Source organism: Oncorhynchus mykiss, chromosome 2 (genome assembly GCF_057628025.1).
Source record: "Oncorhynchus mykiss isolate SJ-2025 chromosome 2, ASM5762802v1, whole genome shotgun sequence".
NCBI classification, from domain to species: Eukaryota; Metazoa; Chordata; class Actinopteri; order Salmoniformes; family Salmonidae; genus Oncorhynchus; species Oncorhynchus mykiss.
Genome location: NC_143023.1, coordinates 82,763,911 through 82,785,273, shown reverse-complemented (window position 1 = coordinate 82,785,273; position 21,363 = coordinate 82,763,911). Strand labels below are relative to the sequence as shown.

At 41.8% G+C, this 21,363-nt stretch overlaps 1 protein-coding gene across 4 annotated transcripts in view; it reads right to left on the bottom strand.

Moving 5' to 3' along the window:
• Positions 1–21,363, bottom strand: part of bmal2 (basic helix-loop-helix ARNT like 2) — a 33,742-nt gene that overhangs the window by 4,878 nt on the left and 7,501 nt on the right. Inside the window, exons 2-15 of one of the 4 annotated variants that reach the window (XM_021574156.3) lie at positions 11,671–11,748; positions 11,167–11,220; positions 11,015–11,056; positions 6,445–6,602; positions 6,101–6,273; positions 4,269–4,386; positions 3,394–3,543; positions 2,809–3,058; positions 2,358–2,464; positions 1,727–1,877; positions 1,501–1,571; positions 1,279–1,393; positions 198–288; positions 9–120 (exon numbers count right to left, since the gene is read on the bottom strand). In XM_021574156.3, coding sequence (XP_021429831.1) covers positions 9–120; positions 198–288; positions 1,279–1,393; positions 1,501–1,571; positions 1,727–1,877; positions 2,358–2,464; positions 2,809–3,058; positions 3,394–3,543; positions 4,269–4,386; positions 6,101–6,273; positions 6,445–6,602; positions 11,015–11,056; positions 11,167–11,220; positions 11,671–11,744 — 1,666 coding nt within the window. In that variant the 5' untranslated portion in view covers positions 11,745–11,748. Of the gene's footprint in view, positions 1–8; positions 121–197; positions 289–1,278; positions 1,394–1,500; positions 1,572–1,726; positions 1,878–2,357; positions 2,465–2,808; positions 3,059–3,393; positions 3,544–4,268; positions 4,387–6,100; positions 6,274–6,444; positions 6,603–9,471; positions 11,057–11,166; positions 11,221–11,670; positions 11,798–21,363 lie in introns of all 4 variants that reach the window. The other 3 variants (XM_021574146.3, XM_090209588.1, XM_090209585.1) reach the window with 3 other exon arrangements.

The following is a 21,363-nucleotide window of genomic DNA, read 5'->3' as shown; positions in this document are numbered from 1 at the left end:
TGATGTACCCATGAGTGATTCTCCTGCAGGGAATTGTGGTCTTTTGAGTTCTTGTTGTTCTCCTTCCTCTGAACTGGACTTCCCTGGCATCTCTAGGTCTGCCACCTCTCCATTTGGCACCTCAACGAGACAGGGGGAAAAAAGTTACTAAAGTAATACATGCATGAACACACACACACGCTCACACAGAGACTTACGCTGCTGCTGGACAGTGTAAGTTGCAGAGGAGACTTGTCCTTCAGCACAGTGAAGGGGCTGACATTACCGCTGGATGGGGACGAGTTCATCCTAAAACAGACAGATCAAACTGATCACAACAATCACACTTCAGGCATTTCTGAGCTTGTTTACTGCTTTGGTACAGTGACGACAATGCCAAACAGAATATATCCAGTGAGGTACCAACAATATCATTGAGCACATTCAAGCATAGCTTGAACAGCATACCTAATTCATAGTGTTATAAATTGGGGCGGCAGGGTAGCCTTGTGGTTAGAGCGTTGGACTAGTAACCGGAAGGTTGCAAGTTCAAACCCCCGAGCTGACAAGGTACAAATCTGTCCCTAGGCCGTCATTGAAAATAAGAATGTGTTCTTAACTGACTTGCCTATTTAAAGGTAAAATAAAAAATAATATATTTTGACATCTCCAGGCGCGGGTCCAAACTTGTGCGCCTTTCACACCTGCAACTTCTCAAGAGTGTTTTTGACAGCTTATTGCAGTTTGAAAAGATTCACCAGGATCTCATCAAGAGGGTGCCAAGCACTGAACGTTGCAGATAGAAATGTCTTAGCAGAGCTGACACGATTCCCCAAATGAGACAGGGAAGCATACACCCCCCACCCCCCCACTGAACGCAACCCTGTTCTATAGCTATTCCTTCACAGGCTGCTATTCTTCATTCACAAGTTGATGGGCATCCAATGACATTATTATCCATTAATAATAATAAACATAGAAATAAATGACAGTAGCAGTAAAAAGTTGAGACAGCTGGTCTTTCCAGGGTTATTCTTTATTTGGACTATTTTCTACAATGTAGAATAGTGAAGACATCAAAACTATGAAATAACACAAATGGAATCATGTAGTAACCAAAAAGGTGTTAACCAAACCAAAAAGGTATTAACCAAATCAAAACATACTTAGATTTTTCAAAGTAGCCACCCTTTGCACAACCAAAACTTTTGACTGGTAATGCGCGCACACACACACACAACCCCATTTCTCTGCCACATGTCCATCTTCACTGATAGGCTACCACACCCCATCACCCACCTGTTGTAGTCCAGCAGCTCATTAGCTATCTGGGTCCCGATGCTCCCTGCATAGATCATGGTACTGGAAGCACTGGAGATCCCCGGGATGATGGGAAGAGACTTATTGCCATCGTCTAGGAGGAAAACATTCATTAGCCGCAGGTTAGGACTATTTAGCTATAGACCTCAATGCTTATATAACACCAATTGTCAGCTTTTTCAAGTTGACATCTCAACTAACCTTCTGAAGCCTTGGAATTACTTGACGGTTCTGCTTTGTCCCCAGATCTGTCTGTTGGACTGTGGTCACTGCTGGAGACGTGACAGAATGTGGACACAAGAGAGAACCGTTTTGGGAAAGAGTTTTGAGAAAAAAGGTTGAATTACACAGTGTCACAAAGCTACAACGACAGTACAGAAAGATCAGTGACGATCCTAAGGAGGAAAAGGAAAAGATTTGTACTTACGACATGACAGTATTGGTTGACACTATGTATTCTACTTCTTTGGTCCAGGGATTTATGAAACTAAACATCCGACTTTGTAGTGTGACAAAAGAGCCATGTTTCGTTTTGAATTTGTAGCAATGTGTCTCTATTTTCTCTTTACTCCGCAGCACTGAAAGGAAAAGGTGTGAAAGTTTAAGTTAGAGGAGATAGATATTCTTTATTCCATTTAACATCTAGGTATGGTTAGAACAAGAGTAATAATAACATGAAAGCTGCTTATGGCATGCAAGTAGGAATGTTTTACTTTTTCATTTTTGATTACTATTTCAGGGGAATACCGGAAGAAAACAATGGGAGGGATTTTTTTGGGGGAAATTCTGAAACTAGGAAAAAACATTGAAGTTGGGTAGCAACATGGCTCAAAAGTAGGACCGTTTCTCCCATGTAGTGGTTTGAGGCCCTACTGGTGAGTTGTGGCTAGCCTCTGGCTCTTTGCTCCTGGGTTATGATTTGATTCCACATTCTAGGAATTCTAGGGAAGACTTTGAATGTTTCTTCTCTCTCGGGTTGGTAACAGGAAAGGCATGGTGCAAGCGACAGCATTAACTAGTTTGGCAACCAACCACTGGCTGAACCAACGAGATCCTACCTTTTCGATGTCGTTCTGCTAAATGTGGCAAGTCATCTTGATGGAAGTATTCGTAGCATGACGTTCCAAGCAGCTCCTGGGGTAAGTATCCTAGGACAGTGGTGGCTCTGTAAGGAGTAGAGGTGTAGAACATATTGTTAGTAATCACATGATTTCAAGTCATTACTTCTTCAGAGGAGCCAATGTGGTTATGAAGAGGGCAGTCTGATATGCACAAATTTGTGCTGTTCTTCAATTAAAGGCATCTCGAGTCTGAGTGATATGAGTCAGTGACCCAGACTCTCTAGAGACACCACATCCACACTGTCATGGGATAATTACATTATCCAGTTTTCATTATACTTAATTTGCCATCCAGTGCTTGGAGACCAAGAGGATGAACTTTGAGCCCCTTCCCATTGAGTGTAATAACAACCTAAACATTAAATCAAAAAGAGAGGAAAACAATCACCGTTGGTCGACGAAGGTGAACTTGCCATCCATGGCGTAGCGCGTGACGAACTCCGTTGCTTTGACCAGGACCTCGTTGGCCCCGTTGACAAGAGAGACGGCGTGGAGGTGGACACGGCCCACGGCCACCAGGCAGCTGAAGTGGGAGCTGTCCTTGTCAGTCTCCCCCTCACCCCCCTCCTCCCCCAGCTGACTGGTGGGCCAGCTGCGAATGTAGCCTGTGCAGTGGACAGTGCAGTACTTCTCAGACTCTACATGGGGGGACAGGACGACAGGTAGACATTTTACATCCATTTGTTTTTCCATTACAGTTAAATCTTAATGAACACATTTACATTCATTGTTTAGCAGCTACTCCAATCCAGAGAACACATTTAATTGTATGTTTTATTATGAAAGAAAAGGGCTGTCCTGCCTTATACAAACACACAAACTTTTAAGGAAAAGATGGGAAACTATTTTCCTTCACACCAATCCACATTAAAGAGGGGAGAATATTATCTCAATGTTACACAGACAGGTTCCATATGTCCATTACATTTATGAAGACCATACTTTATAAAATGGGGACAGATTTTTCCCCTACCTTTCTTTTTCGATGTGCTGGACTGGAATTCCTTGTCCTCCTGTTTGACTGAGATCTTGTGGTACTTCATGCGGCAGAAGAAGGAGCGTCGTGCGCCCGGACACAGCCGAGCTGCTCCGACCGGGAGGTCAGCCTGGACCTGCAGGCCCGCTGGGGGGGAAGAAAGGCTGATTAGACAGAGGTATACACACAGTAGAGTGAGTAACACACAGGCATACGGACGCGCACACATTCAGATACACAATGGAGATTCAGTCACACTCACACACACACACAATGCCAACGTAATTCCCCTCACATTTACATTTGTACATTTTTTGTAATTTAGCAGACGCTCTTATCCAGAATGACATACAGTTAGCAGAACATAGTGTAGACACACACAATATAGATCAGCTGAGACTACCCATCATTGCAAGGAACAATACAGGTATTTTCTATGTCAAAACGATATTCTCAGAAATTGATGTTTTCCACTACAACTGTCAGGCATGAGTACGACACTGCTTTACAATTTGAATCCAAAAGGTCCTGCCCACTCCTCAGACAATCATCCCACTGACCCACTCACACAGTGCAGTATGCTCCATGGTATGGGCCAAAGTTAATCTGAGAGCTTTCCTTCACTGGCTGCTGCCTCACTTCCTGGGGGGAGGACCCCAATGTGTTAGGGTGTAACACTGCTCTACTTTTTTATGGAAACTACCCAGCCTCCTACCACGGTGTCATTTCAGCATTCCTGTGGTCAACATTTTCCTTATGGAAAACACACACACACCTTACTTTTCACACCCTGTACCCGCACACAGCTGAGAGTCACATACTTACTTTTCACACCCTGTCCCTGCACACAGCTGAGAGTCACACATACTTACTTTTGGCATCTATTAGTCTCTCGCGGGGATATAACTCAGAAGCTGAGAGCTGCTCCTTTACTTTCCCCATGTCCTTTGGGTGAATGTAGTCAAAGAGACTCTGTCCAATCAGTTCCGTCTGTAAACAAAAACAACCAATCAACTCCACTTGCTGATAATAAGTAACGACTTACATTGACTACATCTCCATAACACATTCATTAGATATCTTTAAGCATTTCATGAATGTGTTATAACAGGCCCTAACCGCATTACCAGTCTAAGTGAATATGCCAAAAGGACAAACCACGTTCTGAAAATGATGCTGATATGTAGCCTGTACCAGCCCCATTTCCCCCACTAGCCGGTATCGGTCTGTGACTTACCTTCTTCCTCTCACTGAGGTCAAAGGTGCATGAAGATCCCTACAGGGTTGAACACTCAGGGTACATTTTACAGATTAAATAGTGTAGTTGAGGGTCATAACGCTTTCGTACTTCATTGACAGCCTTCAGGGTACATTTTACAGATTAAATAGTGTAGTTGAGGGTCATAACGCTTTCGTACTTCATTGACAGCCTTCATCTAAAATGGATTAAAGTGTTTTCCCCCTCATCAATCTACAAATAATGACAAAGCAAAAACAGGTTTTTATTTTCAGGTCTCTCCAGAAATGTTTGATCAGGTTCAAGTCCAGGCTATGGCTGGGCCACTCAAGGACATTCAGTTTAGAATAAGGCTGTAACTTAACAAAACGTGGAAAAAGTCAATAGGTCTGAATACTTTCCAAATGCACTGCATTTATGAATTCCATGCAGTCAATGTAAAGTCAAATCTATTTTCCCATTCATAAAGCGTTTAAAGTTCAGCACTTCATGGTAATTAACTGCGCAGTTTGCCACTCTGGTATGTCACAGGCCGATACCGGCTGGTGGGGGAAATGGGGCTAGTTCAGGCTGTATATCATCATGATTCTCAAAACGGGGGTTTAACCTTTGGGCATATTCACCAACACTGGTATGATAAAATCACTTTTGAGAACAGCCATAATGATGACAATATGCTGTCATTGCAATGATGCATCTATTAAGACACATAAATATGACCTATTGCATTGCTTGACACGAATGCGCTATAGATATGCTATGGATATATTTCATGAACCTTTACTATACCCTGGCATTAGTGAATACTTGTTTCTGATTGATTTGAAGTGCATTCTAGAGCGTGCATAATTTCCTATAATGCACATTATATTTGAAACAGCAGAATTCAATGGCTATAGTTATTTTTTGACATGTTCCATGTTTGAGCTGCTTTTGAAAGCAAAAGTCAAATTTGATTTTTTTGGGGGGCATTGTTGAATTTGATTCCCATAATGGCAAGCTACGACTGATGGCTTGGTTAGCTAAACTATCACGTCTGTTTGGTTACCACGGCAACTACTGGAGCTATCTAGCTACTTCAGTGGATGTTGAACACATGTCTACCAGCAAATGTGTTTATCACTTTTATACCATGGCTATAATGTAATCAACTCGGGGCTCTGTGTGTTCTCGGAAAAATAATGCAACTCCATAGAAGGTCAGTTCCACTCCAACATATCTTCCAGGTCGTTCATTGATTTTCCCTTACATAATGCGGTTGGGACCTGTTCTAACACATTAATGAAACGCTTATATAAGTAATAAGTGAATTATGGATATGTAGTCAAAGTAAATCCTAACCTAACGTTGTTCCAATGCAACCTAAAACTTGCTATCAAAGAACATCAGAACTATTATTCTGTAACAGAAACTGTGTGTGAATCATTTGAAAATGTTAATAAAGTGTGTAGTGGTGAGATTTCTCACCTGGCTGTAATTCAGTGTCTTGTTGATGGACTCTGAGACAAAGACTATTTTTCCGCGATCACAACCCACTACGAACAGGAACCCGTCAGCAGCCTTGAGAATGAGGTGTTTGAGCTCGTCATCAGGGAGGAATGAAGGCTTATAATTGGCTTCAGCAAAGGAACAGGTGGAACCTGGGTAAGTATAACAGCAGTCAGAGAGGACGAGGATTTGTTGTTTCTGTCAAGTGGCATTGAAGCAATTACCTTGTATTAGTACAGTATTAACTCACATTACTTAAGTCTATCTCATATTTGTAAAGTATTAAGTGGGTGAGCAGGCCAACCAACTGTACAGTAGGCTACCTTTGAGGGATTTGAGGTGCTGCACAGCCATCCTGAGCACGGTGAGTTTGTCCAACTTGCGGGACATGGGGTTACAGGTGGGAATCATGGCTGACAGCTCGTCAATCAGATTGTTCATCTTGTCCCGGCGCCGCTTCTCGATCTGGCTGTGAGGTTCCCTGGAGAGAGATGGACACTCAATGACACCAGATGCGGTGAACCCATTTTCTCTCATGACACCTCCCTACTTCTTGGTCTGGCTTTATGGGATTGTGTCTCAAAATTCAACCTAACATTATCCACTTACATTATTCATAGCCCTTGACTTATTCCACATTTTGTTGTGTTACAGTCTGAATTGAAATTGGATTAAATAGATTTTTTCTCTCACTCCCATCTACACACAATACCAAATAACGACAAAGTGAAAACATGTTCAGACATTTTTGCAAATGTATTGAAAATGAAATATCGGACTTTATATAAGTATTCTTTGTAGAAGCACCTTTGGCAGCGATTACAGCTGTGAGTCTATCTGGGTAAGTCTAAGATCTATCCACACCTGCAACATTCTCCAATTATCCTTTCCAAAATTCTTCAAGTTCTGTCAAATTGGTTGTTGATCATTGCTAGACAACCATTTTCAGATTTTGCCATTGATTTTCAAGTAAATTTAAGTCAAAACTGTAAACTCGGCCACTCAGGAACATTCACCATCTTCCTAGTAAGCAACTTCTGTGTTTTACGTTATTGTCCTGCTGAAAGGTGACTTAATCTCCCAGTGCCTGATGGAAAGCAGACAAGCAGGTTTTGCTCTAGGATTGACTGTTTATCGTGTTTTTTTATCGTGAAAAACTCCCCAGTCCTTTATGATTACAAGCATACCCATAACATGATGCAGCCACCACTATGCTTGAAAATGTAGAGTGTGGTACTCCGTAATGTGAAGTATTTGCCTCAAACATAACGCTTTCTATTCAGGACAAAAAGTTAATTGCTTTGCCTCATTATTTGCAGTATTACTTTAGTGCCTTGTTGCAAACAGGATTCATGTTTTGGAATATATTTATTCTGTACAGACTTCCTTTTCACTCTGTCAATTAAGTTAATATTTTGGAGTAACTACAATGGGAAACCCAGAAGCGAGCTGCCCAGTGACGCGAGCCTACCAGATGAGCTAAAATGCCTTGTAGGCTCAGAGGCAAGCAACAACGAAGCATGCATGGGAGCACCAGCTGATCTGGACGACTGTGTGATAACGCTCTTGGCAGCCGATGTGAGCAAGACATTTAAACAGGTCAACATTCACAAAGCCACAGGGCCAGACGGATTACCAGGATGTGTACTCAAAGCATGCACAGAACAACTGGCAAGTGTCTTCACTGACATTTTCAACCTCTCCCTGACCGAGTCTGTAATACCTACATATTCCAAGCAGACCACCATAGTCCCTGTGCCCAAGGAAGCGAAGGTAACCTGCCTAAATGATTACTGCCCCGTGGCACTCACGTCGGTTGCCATGAAGTGCTTTGTAAGGCTGGTCATGGCTCACATCAACAGCATCCTCCCAGATACCCTAGACCAACTCCAATTTGCATACCGTACCAACGGATCCACAGATGAAGCAATCTCTATTGCACTCCACACTGCCTTGTCCCACCTGGACAAAAGGAACACATATGTGAGAATGCTGTTCATTGATTACAGCTCAGCGTTTAACACCATAGTGGCCACGAAGCGCATCACTAATCTCAGGATCCTGGGACTAAACACCTCCCTCTGCAACTGGATCCTGGACATCCTGATGGGCTGCCCCAAGATGGTAAGGGTAGTCAACAACACGTTTGCCACGCTGATCCGCAACACTGGGGCCTGGCAGTGTGGCCCCAGGACAACAACCTCTCCCTCAATGTGAGCAAGACAAAAGGAGCTGATCGTAGACTACAGGAAAAGTTGGGCCGAACAGGTCCCCATTAACATCGACGGGGCTGTAGTTACTTTTTACTTTAGTTGATTTGGTAAATATTTTTATTTTAACTCTTTCTTGAACTGCACTGTTGGTTAAGGGCTTGTAAGTAAGCATTTCACGGTAAGGTCTACACTTGTATTCGGCGCATGTAAAAAAGAAAGTTTGATTTGAATGTTGATCCGTCCTCAGTTTTCTACCATCACAGCCATTAAACTCAAACTGTCTTAAAGTCACTATTGGCCTCATGGTGAAATCCCTTAACGGTGAAATCCCTTAACGGTGTCCTTCCTCTCAGATAACTGACTTAGGAAGGAAGCCTGTATCATTGTAGTGACTGGGTGTATTGATAAACCATCCAAAGTGTAATTTTTTTAATCTACCAAGGCACTGTATACATCAATGATGTCGCTCTTGCTGCTGGTGAGTCTCTGATCCACCTCTACGCAGATGACACCTTTCTGTATACTTCTGGCCCTTCTTTGGACACGGTGTTAACAACCCCCCAGGTGAGCTTCAATGCCATACAACACACCTTCCGTGGCCTCCAATTGCTATTAAATACAAGTAAAACTAAATGCATGCTCTTCAACCGATCGCTGCCTGCACCTGCCCGCCTGTCCAACATCACTACTCTGGAAGGCTCGGACTTAGAATATGTGGACAACTACAAATACCTAGGTGTCTGGTTAGACTGTAAACTCTCCTTCCAGACTCACATCAAACATCTCCGATCCAAAGTTAAATCTAGAATTGGCTTCCTATTTCGCAACAAAGCATCCTTCACTCATGCTGCCAAACATACCCTTGTAAAACTGACCACCCTACCAATCCTCGACTTCGGCGATGTCATTTACAAAATAGCCTCCAATACCCTATTCAATAAATTGGATGCAGTCTATCACAGTGCCATCCGTTTTGACACCAAAGCCCCATATACTACCCACCACTGCGACCTGTACGCTCTCGTTGGCTGGCCCTCGCTTCATACTCGTCGCCAAACCCACTGGCTCCAGGTCATCTACTAGACCCTGCTAGGTAAAGTCCCCCCTTAGCTCGCAGGTCACCATAGCAGCACCCACCTGTAGCACGGGCTCCAGCAGGTATATCTCTCTGGTCACCCCCAAAACCAATTCTTCCTTTGGCCGCGTCTCCTTCCAGTTCTCTGCTGCCAATGACTGGAACAAACTACAAAAATCTCTGAAACTGGAAACACTTATCTCCCTCACTAGCTTTAAGCACCAGCTGTCAGAGCAGCTCACAGATTACTGCACCTGTACATAGCCCATCTATAATTTAGCCCAAACAACTACCTCTTTCCCTACTGTATTTATTTTGCTCCTTTCCACCCCATTATTTAGCTCTCTACTTTGCACATTCTTCCACTGCAAATCAACCATTCCAGTGTTTTACTTGCTATATTGTATTTACTTCGCCACCATGGCCTTTTTTTGCCTTTACCTCCCTTCTCACCTCACTTGCTCACATTGTATATAGACTTATATTTCTACTGTATTATTGACTGTATGTTTGTTTTACTCCATGTGTTGTTGTATGTGTCGAACTGCTTTGATTTATCTTGGCCAGGTAGCAATTGTTAATGAGACCTTGTTCTCGACTTGCCTACCTGGTTAAATAAAGGTGAAATAAAAAATAAAAAAAATAGGAAAACCTCCCTGGTCTTTGTGGTTGAATATGTGTTTGAAATTCACGGCTTGACTGAGGGACCTTACAGATAATCATATGTGTTGAGTACAGAGATGAGGTAGTCATTCAAAAATCATGTTTAACTCTATTATTGCACACAGAGTGAGTCCATGCAACTTATGTGACTTGTTCAAAAGGTGCACTATGCAGAAATCGCTCCGCCATTTCCAGGTTGCTAAAATTCAAATAGTTTGGCTAATTTGAGTTTGAGGCAAAAGAAGCAAGTATAATATAGAGTGTCATTGTACAATATTTTCCATAACCAAAAATATTGTATTTTCAGATGTTAGGAAGCTGGTGTACAAAACCGAAAGTAAAAGAACCAAAACGAAACTCAAGAATGGGAAGCATAGAAATAGCGGACATAGAACAAATATAAAGCTTCTTAGACTTTATTTCAATGAGAATGTAAGATCTATAACTCACATTTCTAATTGAATTTGGTCGCGTCACCCAAAAAGTTACATACTGCAGCTGTAAGCAAAGGGGTTGAATATTTACTGACTCAGCGTTACGCAAAGGGGTTGAATGCTCACTCACTCAAGACATTTCAGATTGAAATGTTTAATTAATTAGTAAAACAAATGTGAAAACATAGTTCTACTTTGACATTATGGGGTAAATCTCAATTTAATCAATTTTAAATTCAGGCTGTAAAATGTGGAAAAGTCAAGGGGTGAGAATCATTTCTGAAGGCACTGTAAACCTTGGTTGTAGTTCATTCACCAAGTTTTTGGATATACTGTATTTCACCCATATAGCCATATTCTATTATCCATCCATAACTGCATGCATTTACTAGCCTATTACATGATAATTACATAGGATATTCAACTTATTCATATAACCTCTATCTTACTTAAACTCACATAACACCAAAAAAGTTGCCAGTTTGTGGTCAATGAGTAACCCAGATACCTGAAGCATTTGATTTTAGCCTGAGAGTCCTCCCCTTCAGATCTGTAAGAGAGATACAGAGTATATTAAAATGAAATCACATCTACAGTCTAGTGAATTAATAGTGTGTGTTGAATAAAGTGCTCAGAGCCCTGAGAGTCGTTGAACAGTACCGGTCTTCTTCATCTTTCATATCTGCAACCAGATTGGAGGCTGATTTGATTTCCCTGGGAACAAAGTGCATGCTTATATTTAAACTCAAAACCAATTACATCTGCTGTTTTAAATAGCCAATTGCACTGCCTAGTTAGCCTGGCTGATACCAAACATAAGTCCTCCTGACTTCAGTCTAGACTCTGGACATGCTGTTAAGATGTTGTTTGCACGATGCATCGATAATGAAGGGCGCTGTGCTTTTACTGGTTTGTCCTCATGTCTCTCACTCAATCACCCACATGCACAGACACACACACAGCAAATCCAAAACAGTGAGAGGTATCAAACCACCAGGGGGGGAAAAACGGACGCAAGCAGGCACGTAAAGCGCAAACACCACACACTAACCAATTTGTACTGTAATTTTATTTACTAAATGAAAATAGTGTCCAATAATCTTGTAAGAGATGGATGTGATAATGGCACAGATACATATTTTTTTAAATCACACACACACTTACATGTCCATGCTTCCCTTGCGTTTCCGGGGCAGTTCCATTCCTGAGGTCATGCCAGCGGCTGAGGTGGGGGTCATCAAGCTGGGCAGAGAGACAGAATGGCTTTGGTTTTCCTCCACCAACACATCCCCTACAACCAACACACACACACACACACACACACACACTATCCATTAACAATGGATTAAAGATCTGAGTAAACAACCCTAAGAACAGTAGGTGAACAACTGTGTTGGTCATCCAGGCTGGAAATGGACAGTCCTACATTTGATCAAAACTAACCAAAAAAAAGTGAATTTGCCAACAGATGTATGGTATATCTTAGTACTAGCAGTATATTTAAATTGTATTTAGGCTTGTTGTAGCCTATTTAAGAGGATGTTTGGCAACGGACTATATAAAACACTGACGTGGGGGGAAGAAACAGCTGTGAACACTCCCATCTGTCTTTCCTCACTAGCACCGACTTTGCTGATAGTTGTTTTATTGAGGAACGGTTTTACTTACTATAACTGTGATATGTGGTTGGCTCACCTAGCTCCCTTAAGATAAATGCACTAACTCCATGTTGCTCTGGATAAGAGTCTGCTAAATGACAAATGTAAAGGACCCTAACCTGCTCACTGGGCGTGAGTGTGCACGTGTGTCTGGTCATGACAGGTCCAGGCAAGGGGACAATAACACAGGATAGGCCAAGCGTAGCTCCTGTCCCCTATCTATTACACAGTGCCTGTTCCACAGACCCAAATAACCCCATTACCAGATCTGATGTTTAATTCTGCTCTCGCCACTGAAGATCTGTAGAGGGATTGCCGGCCTTTGGATAGGGGACAATGTTCAGGCATTCATTCACTAACTCACGCTCATCCTGAATCAGTTTCCTGCACTCACATAACCTACTGTCCAGGGCTCACTCACATGAGAAGTAGGTTATGATGTCACACAGGAGGAAGGACATTCAGTTGTAGGAGGGTGAGGGATTCATTGATGTCTTATGAATCTAAAACCCTCTTTTGTAATAATCACTTTGCAGTTATTTGACATTCTAATGAAATGCTTATATTTGTAGGCACGCTTAAGCTTATACAAAACAGTATCTGTTCCAGGTGCGTAGGTATTACATTTGGAATACTGGAAGAGATGACATGTACACGGTCAAAAAAAAAGAGGAATAAATCCTAAATGGAAGCTTGAATGCAAAAACAGATGTTAATTTGGACAACATAATGGCCAAAAGTTCATTGCGCAGAAAAATGCATGAATAAAAACGTGAGAAAGCAAAACAAACGTTTTGGGGATCAAGCCATCATCCGTGTGAATGGTGAGCACACACACACATCTGGCATCTTTTTAATTGCATATGTCAAAAGATGAAGTGAGCAAATCTATACATGCAGACAAGTACATAGTACAATGCAAAATTAAACTACAGAAGCAGACAGAACTACTTATTTTTTACATATACCATGTGAACATTTCTTATGAAGAATGAGGAGGTGGGAACTAAAGGGCTTGAAATACCACTAGACTGGCGCTCTACACCCCCATGAAGTTACAACCACAAATGGTTACATAAGGCAAAAACTAAAGTACGGTGGTTGGTCGGGGTGGGTGTATAACACGAACGTCTAGCAACACAAAGGTTGCGATTTCAAATATTTCGCCACGGACAACTTTAGCATTTATGCTAATTAGCATCTACTTACTTTTAGATATTTCTCAACTAATGTACATAGCATGTTAGCTAACCCTAACCCTTTTAGCTAACCTTTAAACTAACATTGACCTTAACTTCTAGCCAAGCTAACTTTAGCAAGCTAGCTAATGTTAGCCACTTATCTGAAATTCGTAACATATAGTACATTTGGAAATTTCATGACATATTGTACGTTTTTCAAATACGTAACATTTAATACTAATTGTAATTCATAACATATCATTCTAAATGGGTAATCTTAGATTTACATACAGAATAAGACTAAATTCTCTGAGACCAGGTTGGGATGGGAATACCAAGGCGCTGTTACCTCAACAAAAAAATACTAATACTGAGCTGTATTGTAGCCACAAGAAAAGTATATTTTATACTAATACAATTGCTCAGAGAAAGAAATTGTTTAACAAGTAAATAAAAAAAGATGGGTCAAAATGATTGGATCAATAATCCAGCACCTTCCTCCTGCAAGGATAATGACAATCTAAAATGTTTTATAAGATTGGAGAACACATCGGGAGGGATCTTAGAACATTCCTCTATACAAAATCTTTCCAGATTTATTTATTTTTATTTCACCTTTATTTATCTTTCCAGATCCTTGATATCCTTCCTGTGCTTATGGACTGCCCTCTTCTACTAAAACCACAGGTTTTCAATGAGGTTCAGGTCCGGAGACTGAGATTTTGTGGTCATTTAACCACTTTTGTGGATTTTGATGTGTGCTTGGGGTTCTTGTCTTGCTGGAAGATTCAATTGCGGCCCAGTTTTAGCTTCCTGGCAGAAGCAACCAGGTTTTTGGCTAAAATGTCCTGGTACTTGGTAAAGTTCATGATGCCGTTGACCTTAAATGCGTCTGCATGCTTCCCAATATATGCATATATTATGACAACATTTTGTGATGTCTTTGAGGGCGAGGGATTTTCGGCTTTTGGACTTTGTTGAGTTTTTTTTGGCTGTTCGGGCACACATTTTCTGGAGGCAAGCTGAAGTTCGGAGCAGAAGTCTACGCCCCTTTGTTGTGATTGGTCAACAGTAGGGATTCTTCAATAAAGTCTTTCTTGTCATTCAATGAGAGGACTCATTTTCATGCACAGTTTTTAATTGAGAAATACTGCACCAAACGTCTTAGAGGTAAAATTGCGTGACTAAGATCTCTTCGGCAAAACATCAAAATTGATAACAGATTTCTTGAGTTATCTTAGATGAATTATAACTACTTTGAGGAAGTGTATACAGGCTCAAAATAGACAAACGTTACTATTGCCGCTTTTTTTTTGTTTTTTGGGTAGCTGCCAGCCAAACTGAAGCATGCTCATCTTTATCAAGGGATGCACTAATCCCAGGCCCCACTGTATTCACTGTATCCATATTTTTTACATTGAGTTTAATTTAAAAGGGAAACTGAACACAAAAAAACGACTTCTCTGTTAGAGTGTTTTCTATGTGGCATCAATATTAGTCAGAAACATTTATTCCATTGACAAAAAAGTTGGATAATTCTGGTCATAAAGTCATCATATTCCAAAACAGAGTTGAGAGACAATCATGCCCACTAACACGGGATTGTAATGCTTCGGGAGAATTGTCAAACAGCTGCGGTGTTGCAGGTACAGCAAACAAGCACAAACAACCCCCCCCCCCCCCCCCCCCCCCCCCAAAAAAAAAGTCAAAAACCTAGTTGCCTCCACCAGGAGTGGTCAAAAATGGTCTAAGATGACTCCAAATGTGTTCTGAAATCTCATAAAACATTTTAGAAGTAGGGTCAATGTCATTATCCTCCTAAGGGGAGGGATGAGATTCAAACTTGCTACCTTTGGGTACGTAACCATACCGAACGTAACATTTCATACTAATTTCAGTAACCCGGATTTACATGTAATAAGTTACATCTAGTCTATGAGACCAGGCTGTTATTTTATGTAGCCCAACTGCTGCATGTGTGCCCTTGTGGGGCAGACTGCTAGTAGAAATGTCACGATATGCCCTTATATGGAGCTTGATGAAACAGATTAAAGTTTTTTGAATTAGGCATATCACAGGTAAAGTTATTTACTCAAAGTGGAAAAAGAGATGGCAGCAAGAGCAAGCTGGTGTTTGGTCCCGGCTGTATATTATACAGGAAATCAAGGGAAACGGCTGTGGTCCAGCTACGGCTAACTTATGGCTTTGGTGGCAAGAGCGGCAGCGGCCATCTGAAGCTCAATTTGCCTAAATTCTTCGTCCAAATACTCAGGCTCAAATAAATACTAATGTGGAACATTGTCTTCACTTCTCCGCTGAACAAAACCTGCATTTGTGAATAAAGGCATAATGTGCAGTCTATGTGGCAGGGATTCCCCCTATGAGCACACATGCGCAGTTGTTACCCATATGGCAGTCAGCTACATAAAATAATCAAAAATGTTTTAGGTGGAAAAGTACACAATTTCCGACTCAAAACGGATAGTACTTTTGACAAAAAATTTTGCTAATTTGGCCATACACTTTCAATACAACAACTAATTTTTCCACACTTTGCAGATTTCTGAATCACGAATTTACTGGCAAGAGAGTAGAGGGAGGCCTGCATCCAGCGATGTCACAAGTCACGTGACTAATTTTTTCAGCCTTTTCAGTACAGCACTACATTGAGAGGACAAGGGGGAGTGAGCAAACTCCACTGAACTAGTTTCAATGTATGGAATCACTTGGAAGTTTCTGGATTTTGGGCCAGTAACCGAAAAGTCGCTGGTTCGAATCCATGAGCAGACTAGGTGAAAAATCTGTCGATGTGCCCTTGAGAACGACACTTAACCCTAATAGCTCCTGTAAGTCACTCTGGTTAAGAGCATCTGCTAAATTACTAAAAAGTAAAAAAGGTCATTTAACGCCTAGTGATGTCACCAGACAGGCCAAAATGCCTTACCACCAAAACAGTCTGAAAGCTACTCTTCCAAATAAGGCAGCACCTACTCTTCCTGGGGTCTGGCAAAATGAAAAACATTACATCTCATAACAGATTTCACAACACACTAAGTGTGTGCCCTCAGGCCCCTACTCCAAAACCACATATCTACAACACAAAATCCGTGTGTGTATGCATGTTTGTGTTGCTTCAGTCCCTGCTGTTCAATAAGGTGCATTTTTGACTGATTTTTAAAATCTGATTCTACTGCTTGCGTCAGTCACCTAATGGAGAATAGAGTTCCATGTAGTCATGGCTCTATGTAGTACAGTGCACCTTCCATAGTCTGTTCCAGAGACCTCTGTTGGTATGTCTTGTGGGGTATGCATGTGTGTCTAAGCTATGTGCTAGTCATTTAAAATAGAGAGCTCGATGAATTCAACATGTCAATACCTCTCACAAATTCAAGTAGTGATGAAATCAAATCTCTCCTACACTATGAGACAGGAGAGATTGACATGCATATTATTGTTAGCTCTCTGTGCACATCCAGCCGAGGCCCAGCTGTGCTGGCCCTTGAATGTCCCTCTTTGTGGCACCTGACCACATGACTGACCAGTAGTCCAACTGGGGCCTGTAGGACCTGCCTTGTTTGATAATGCCACTAAGGTAGAGCAGCGCTTTATTATCAACAGACTTCTCCAAATTTCAGCTACTGTTGTATCAATATGTTTTGACCATGACAGTTTACAATCCAGGGTTACTCCAAGCAGTTTAGTCACCTTAATTTGCTCAATTTCCACATTATTTTTTTTTACAAGATTTAGTTGAGGTTTAGGGCTTAGTGAATGGTTGGTCTCAAATACAATGCTTTTAGTTTTAGAAATGCTTAGGACAAATTATTCCTTGCCACCCATTCTAAAACTAAATGCAAATATTTGTTAAGTGTTGCAGTCATTTCTGTCGCTGTAGTAGCTGACGTGTATAGTGTTGAGTCATCCGCATACATAGCCATACTGGCTTTACTCAAGGCCAGTGGCATGCGGTTAGTAAAGATTGAAAAAAGTAAGGGGCCTAGACAGCTACCCTGAGGAATTCCTGGTTCTACTTGGATTATGTTGGAGTGCCTTCTATTAAAGAATACACTGTGGTCTGTTAGACAGGTAACTCTTTATCCACAATAAAGCAGGGCATGTAAAGCCATAACACACATTTTCCAGCATTCAACTATGATCGATAATGTAAAAAGCCACACTATAGTCTAACAAAACAGCCCCCCAAATCATAATTCTCTTTCCTCCAATCAGCCATTTGTGTAAGTGCTGTGCTTGTTGAATGTCTTAACGTAGGCTGGCGACCTGCGTGATCAAGGAAGACACCACAAGCCTATAATCCTTGGCATGCATAGAATTGCCGCATTGGAACTCTGAGTGATCTATTTTGTCACGAAAAAAAAGTGTAGTAGATGCAGCGCCTGCAGCCCTGGAACCGTTCATTAACTTCTCCAGAAAAAGAGGGCTACATTGTAAGACTCATCTTGGACTAACTTTGTTAGCTTGATAGCTAGCAGCTTAGCGGCTCTGTCAAGCAGACCTCAACCTGTCAGCACTATGCTGGAAACACTCAATGACGTCTCTGCGCATTGATAACACGAGGCTGAAATGCACACACACTACCAGTCAAAAGTTCGGACACACCTACTCATTCAAGGGTTTTTCTTTATTTGTACTATTTTCTACATTCTAGAATAATAGTGAAAAACATCAAAACTATGAAATAACACATACGGAATCAGGAAGTAACCCCCAAAAAATTGTTAAACAAAACAAAACATATTTTATATTTGAGAATATTCGAAGTAGCCTTGATGACAGCTTTGCACACTCTTGGCATTCTCTCAACCAGCTACATGAGGTAGTCACCTGGAATGCATTTCAATTAACAGGTGTGCCTTGATAAAAGTGAAGTTGTGGATTTTTCCACCCATCTTAATGTGTTTGAGCCAATCATTTGTGTTGTGAGAAGGTAGGGGTGGTATATTTTGTTAAAAGACCAAATCCATATGGCAAGAACAGCTCAAATAAGCAAAGAGAAACAACAGTCCATCATTACTTTAAGACATGAAGGTCACTCAATGCGGAAAATCAAGAATTTTGACAGTTTCTTCAAGAGCAGTCACAAAAACCATCAAGCGCCATGATGACACTGTCTCATGAGGATCCAGAGTTCTCTGCTACAGAGGATAACTCTAATGAACTTATCTGCACCTCAGACTGCAGCCCAAATAAATGCTTCACAGTGTTCAAGTAAGACACATCTCAACATCAACTGTTCAGAGGAGACTGGGTTGGCGCCCCCCCTTGGGTTGTGCCGTGGCGGAGATCTTTGTTGGGCTATACTTGGCCTTATCTCAGGATGGTAAGTTGGTGTTGAAGATATCCGTCTAGTGGTGTGGGGGCTGTGCTTTGGCAAAGTGGGTGGGGTTATATCCTGCCTGTTTGGCCCTGTCCAGAGGGATCATCGGGTGGGGCCGCAGTGTCTCCTGATCCCTCCTGTCTCAGCCTCCAGTATTTATGCTGCAGTAGTTTGTGTCTCGGGGGGCTAGGGTCAGTCTGTTATATCTGGAGTATTTCTCCTGTCTTATCCGGTGTCCTGTGTGAATTTAAGTATGCTTTCTCTAATTCACTCTCTCTCGGAGGACCTGAGCCCTAGGACCATGCCTCAGGACTACCTGGCATGATGACTGCTTGTTGTCCCCAGTCCACCTGGCCATGCTGCTGCTCCAGTTTCAACTGTTCTGCCCGCGGCTATGGAACCCTGACCTGTTCACCGGACGTGCTACCTGTCCCAGACCTGCTGTTTTCAGTCTAGGGACAGCAGGAGCGGTAGAGATACTCTCAATGATCGGCTTTGAAAAGCCAACTGACATTTACTCCTGAGGTGCTGACTTGTTGCACCCTCGACAACTACTGTGATTATTATTATTTGACCCTGCTGGTCATTTATGAACATTTAAAAATCTTGGCCATGTTCTGTCATAATATCCACCCGGCACAGCCAGAAGAGGACTGGCCACCCCTCATAGCCTGGTTTCTTTCTAGGTTTCTTCATAGGTTTTGGCCTTTCTAGGGAGTTTTTCCTAGCCACCGTGCTTCTACGCCTGCATTACTTGCAGTTTGGGGTTTTAGGCTGGGTTTCTGTACAGCACTTTGATATATCAGCTGATCTAAGAAGGGCTATATAAATACATTTTATTTGATTGCATGAATCATGCCTTCATGGTCGAATTGCTACAAAGAAACCACTACTTAAAGGACATAAATAAGAAAGAGAGACTTGCTTCGACCAAGAAACACGAGCAATGGACATTAGACCGGTGGAAATCTGTCCTTTGGTCTGATGAGTCCAAATTTGAGATTTTTTGTTCCAACCGAGTGTCTTTGTGAGATGCAGAGTAGGTGAACGGATGATCTCCGCATGTGTGGTTCCCATCGTGAAACATGGAGGTGTGATGGTGCTTAACCAGCATGGCTTTCACAGCATTCTGCAGTGATACGCCAACCCATTTGGTTTGCGCTTAGTGGGAATATCATTTGTTTTCAACAGGACAATGACTCAACAGGCTGTGTAAGGGCTATTTGATCAAGGAGGAGAGTGATGGAGTGCTGCATCAGATGACCTGGCCTCCACAATCAACCAACCTCAAGCCAATTGAGATGGTTTGGGATGAGTTGGACCAAAGAGTGAAGGAAAAGCAGCCAACAAGTGTTCAGCATAACTCCTTCAAGACTGTTGGAAAAGCATTCCGCATGAAGCTGGTTGAGAGAATGCCAAGAGTGTGCCAAGCTGTCATCAAGCTGTTGCAAGTTCAAATCCCAGAGCTGACAAGGTTGTTCTGCCCCTGTCTATTTTGCAGTGCAAGACTTGTTGTGAGACGAATAGAAATATAATTCAATATAAGTCCATGTAAACTGGGTGGTTCGAGCTCATGGACTTATATTGAATTATTTTTCTATTCGTCTCACAACAAGTCTTGCACTGCAAAATAGACAGTTGCCATGGGGAATCATCCTCGCTATATGCTTCAGGAGCAATAAAGGTGTTTGACACACATGAAAACCTCAACAGTGTCTTGACCTCGGTCTTGATAGACATGGCTATAGATCACTGATCGGTCAATTATTTTGTTACTTTAGAAACATCAAAACTAGAATGTGCCTTAAACAAATGAGTAATAATATTAGATTTTAATATGACGACGTCATTGGCTGAGGTCAGTCGGAGGCTCGCTGGGGCGTGTTCATTAGGACACACTGTAGGAAAATGGCCCTGACTGCCCCCTCAGTTTCCATCTGTGGGCATCAGTGTGGCCAGAAAGAGCGTATGAAAACGATACCATAGCTTTCATGGATAGCCAGAGACAAAGAATTGCAAAACACCCCAATTCCCTTGACTTACTTTTATTAAAGGTTAATCGTAACGTAACCACGTAACCACCTTTTTTAGCCACAGTTATTCACAGGACCAAGGTCTTAGATTGTGGGTGTAAACACAGACTGTTGTATTCCTTGTCATTATGCCTTTGTAAGGATATGAAAACAATACCTTCCCGCCTGACCAGCTATTGACAGAGGGTCGTTTTAACCTTGTCTAAAGATTACAGGCTCTATTTTAACAAACCTAACATAATGGTAAATCTAAGCGCTGGGGCTCTAGGTGCGGGGGTGTCAGAAATATTTTTGCTATTTTCACAGCCGGTATTATAAGGGAAATAGCTGGCGGTGGTGCGAAAAGGATGGGTTTTGATTACTAAACAAGTTGTAGGTGTGATGAGGGCTTGGCCACTCACTGACCAATCAACTCGTCCCATGGCTTAACACTGCATGCGTATGTCTCAAGTTCTTTAGGTTATTGATAGTCGTTGCATTGTCATCAACCAATTCAGCTGGGGGCACAGAATATTCTCCTCCTGGTCCATTGTGGATTGATACTACAGTTTATTAAATAGCATAGGCTACAGTAACAAGTAACAGCAGAAAAAAAAACATTTCAGTTTGCGCAATATTTATTTAAACAGGAAGGGCTCATTGAGATT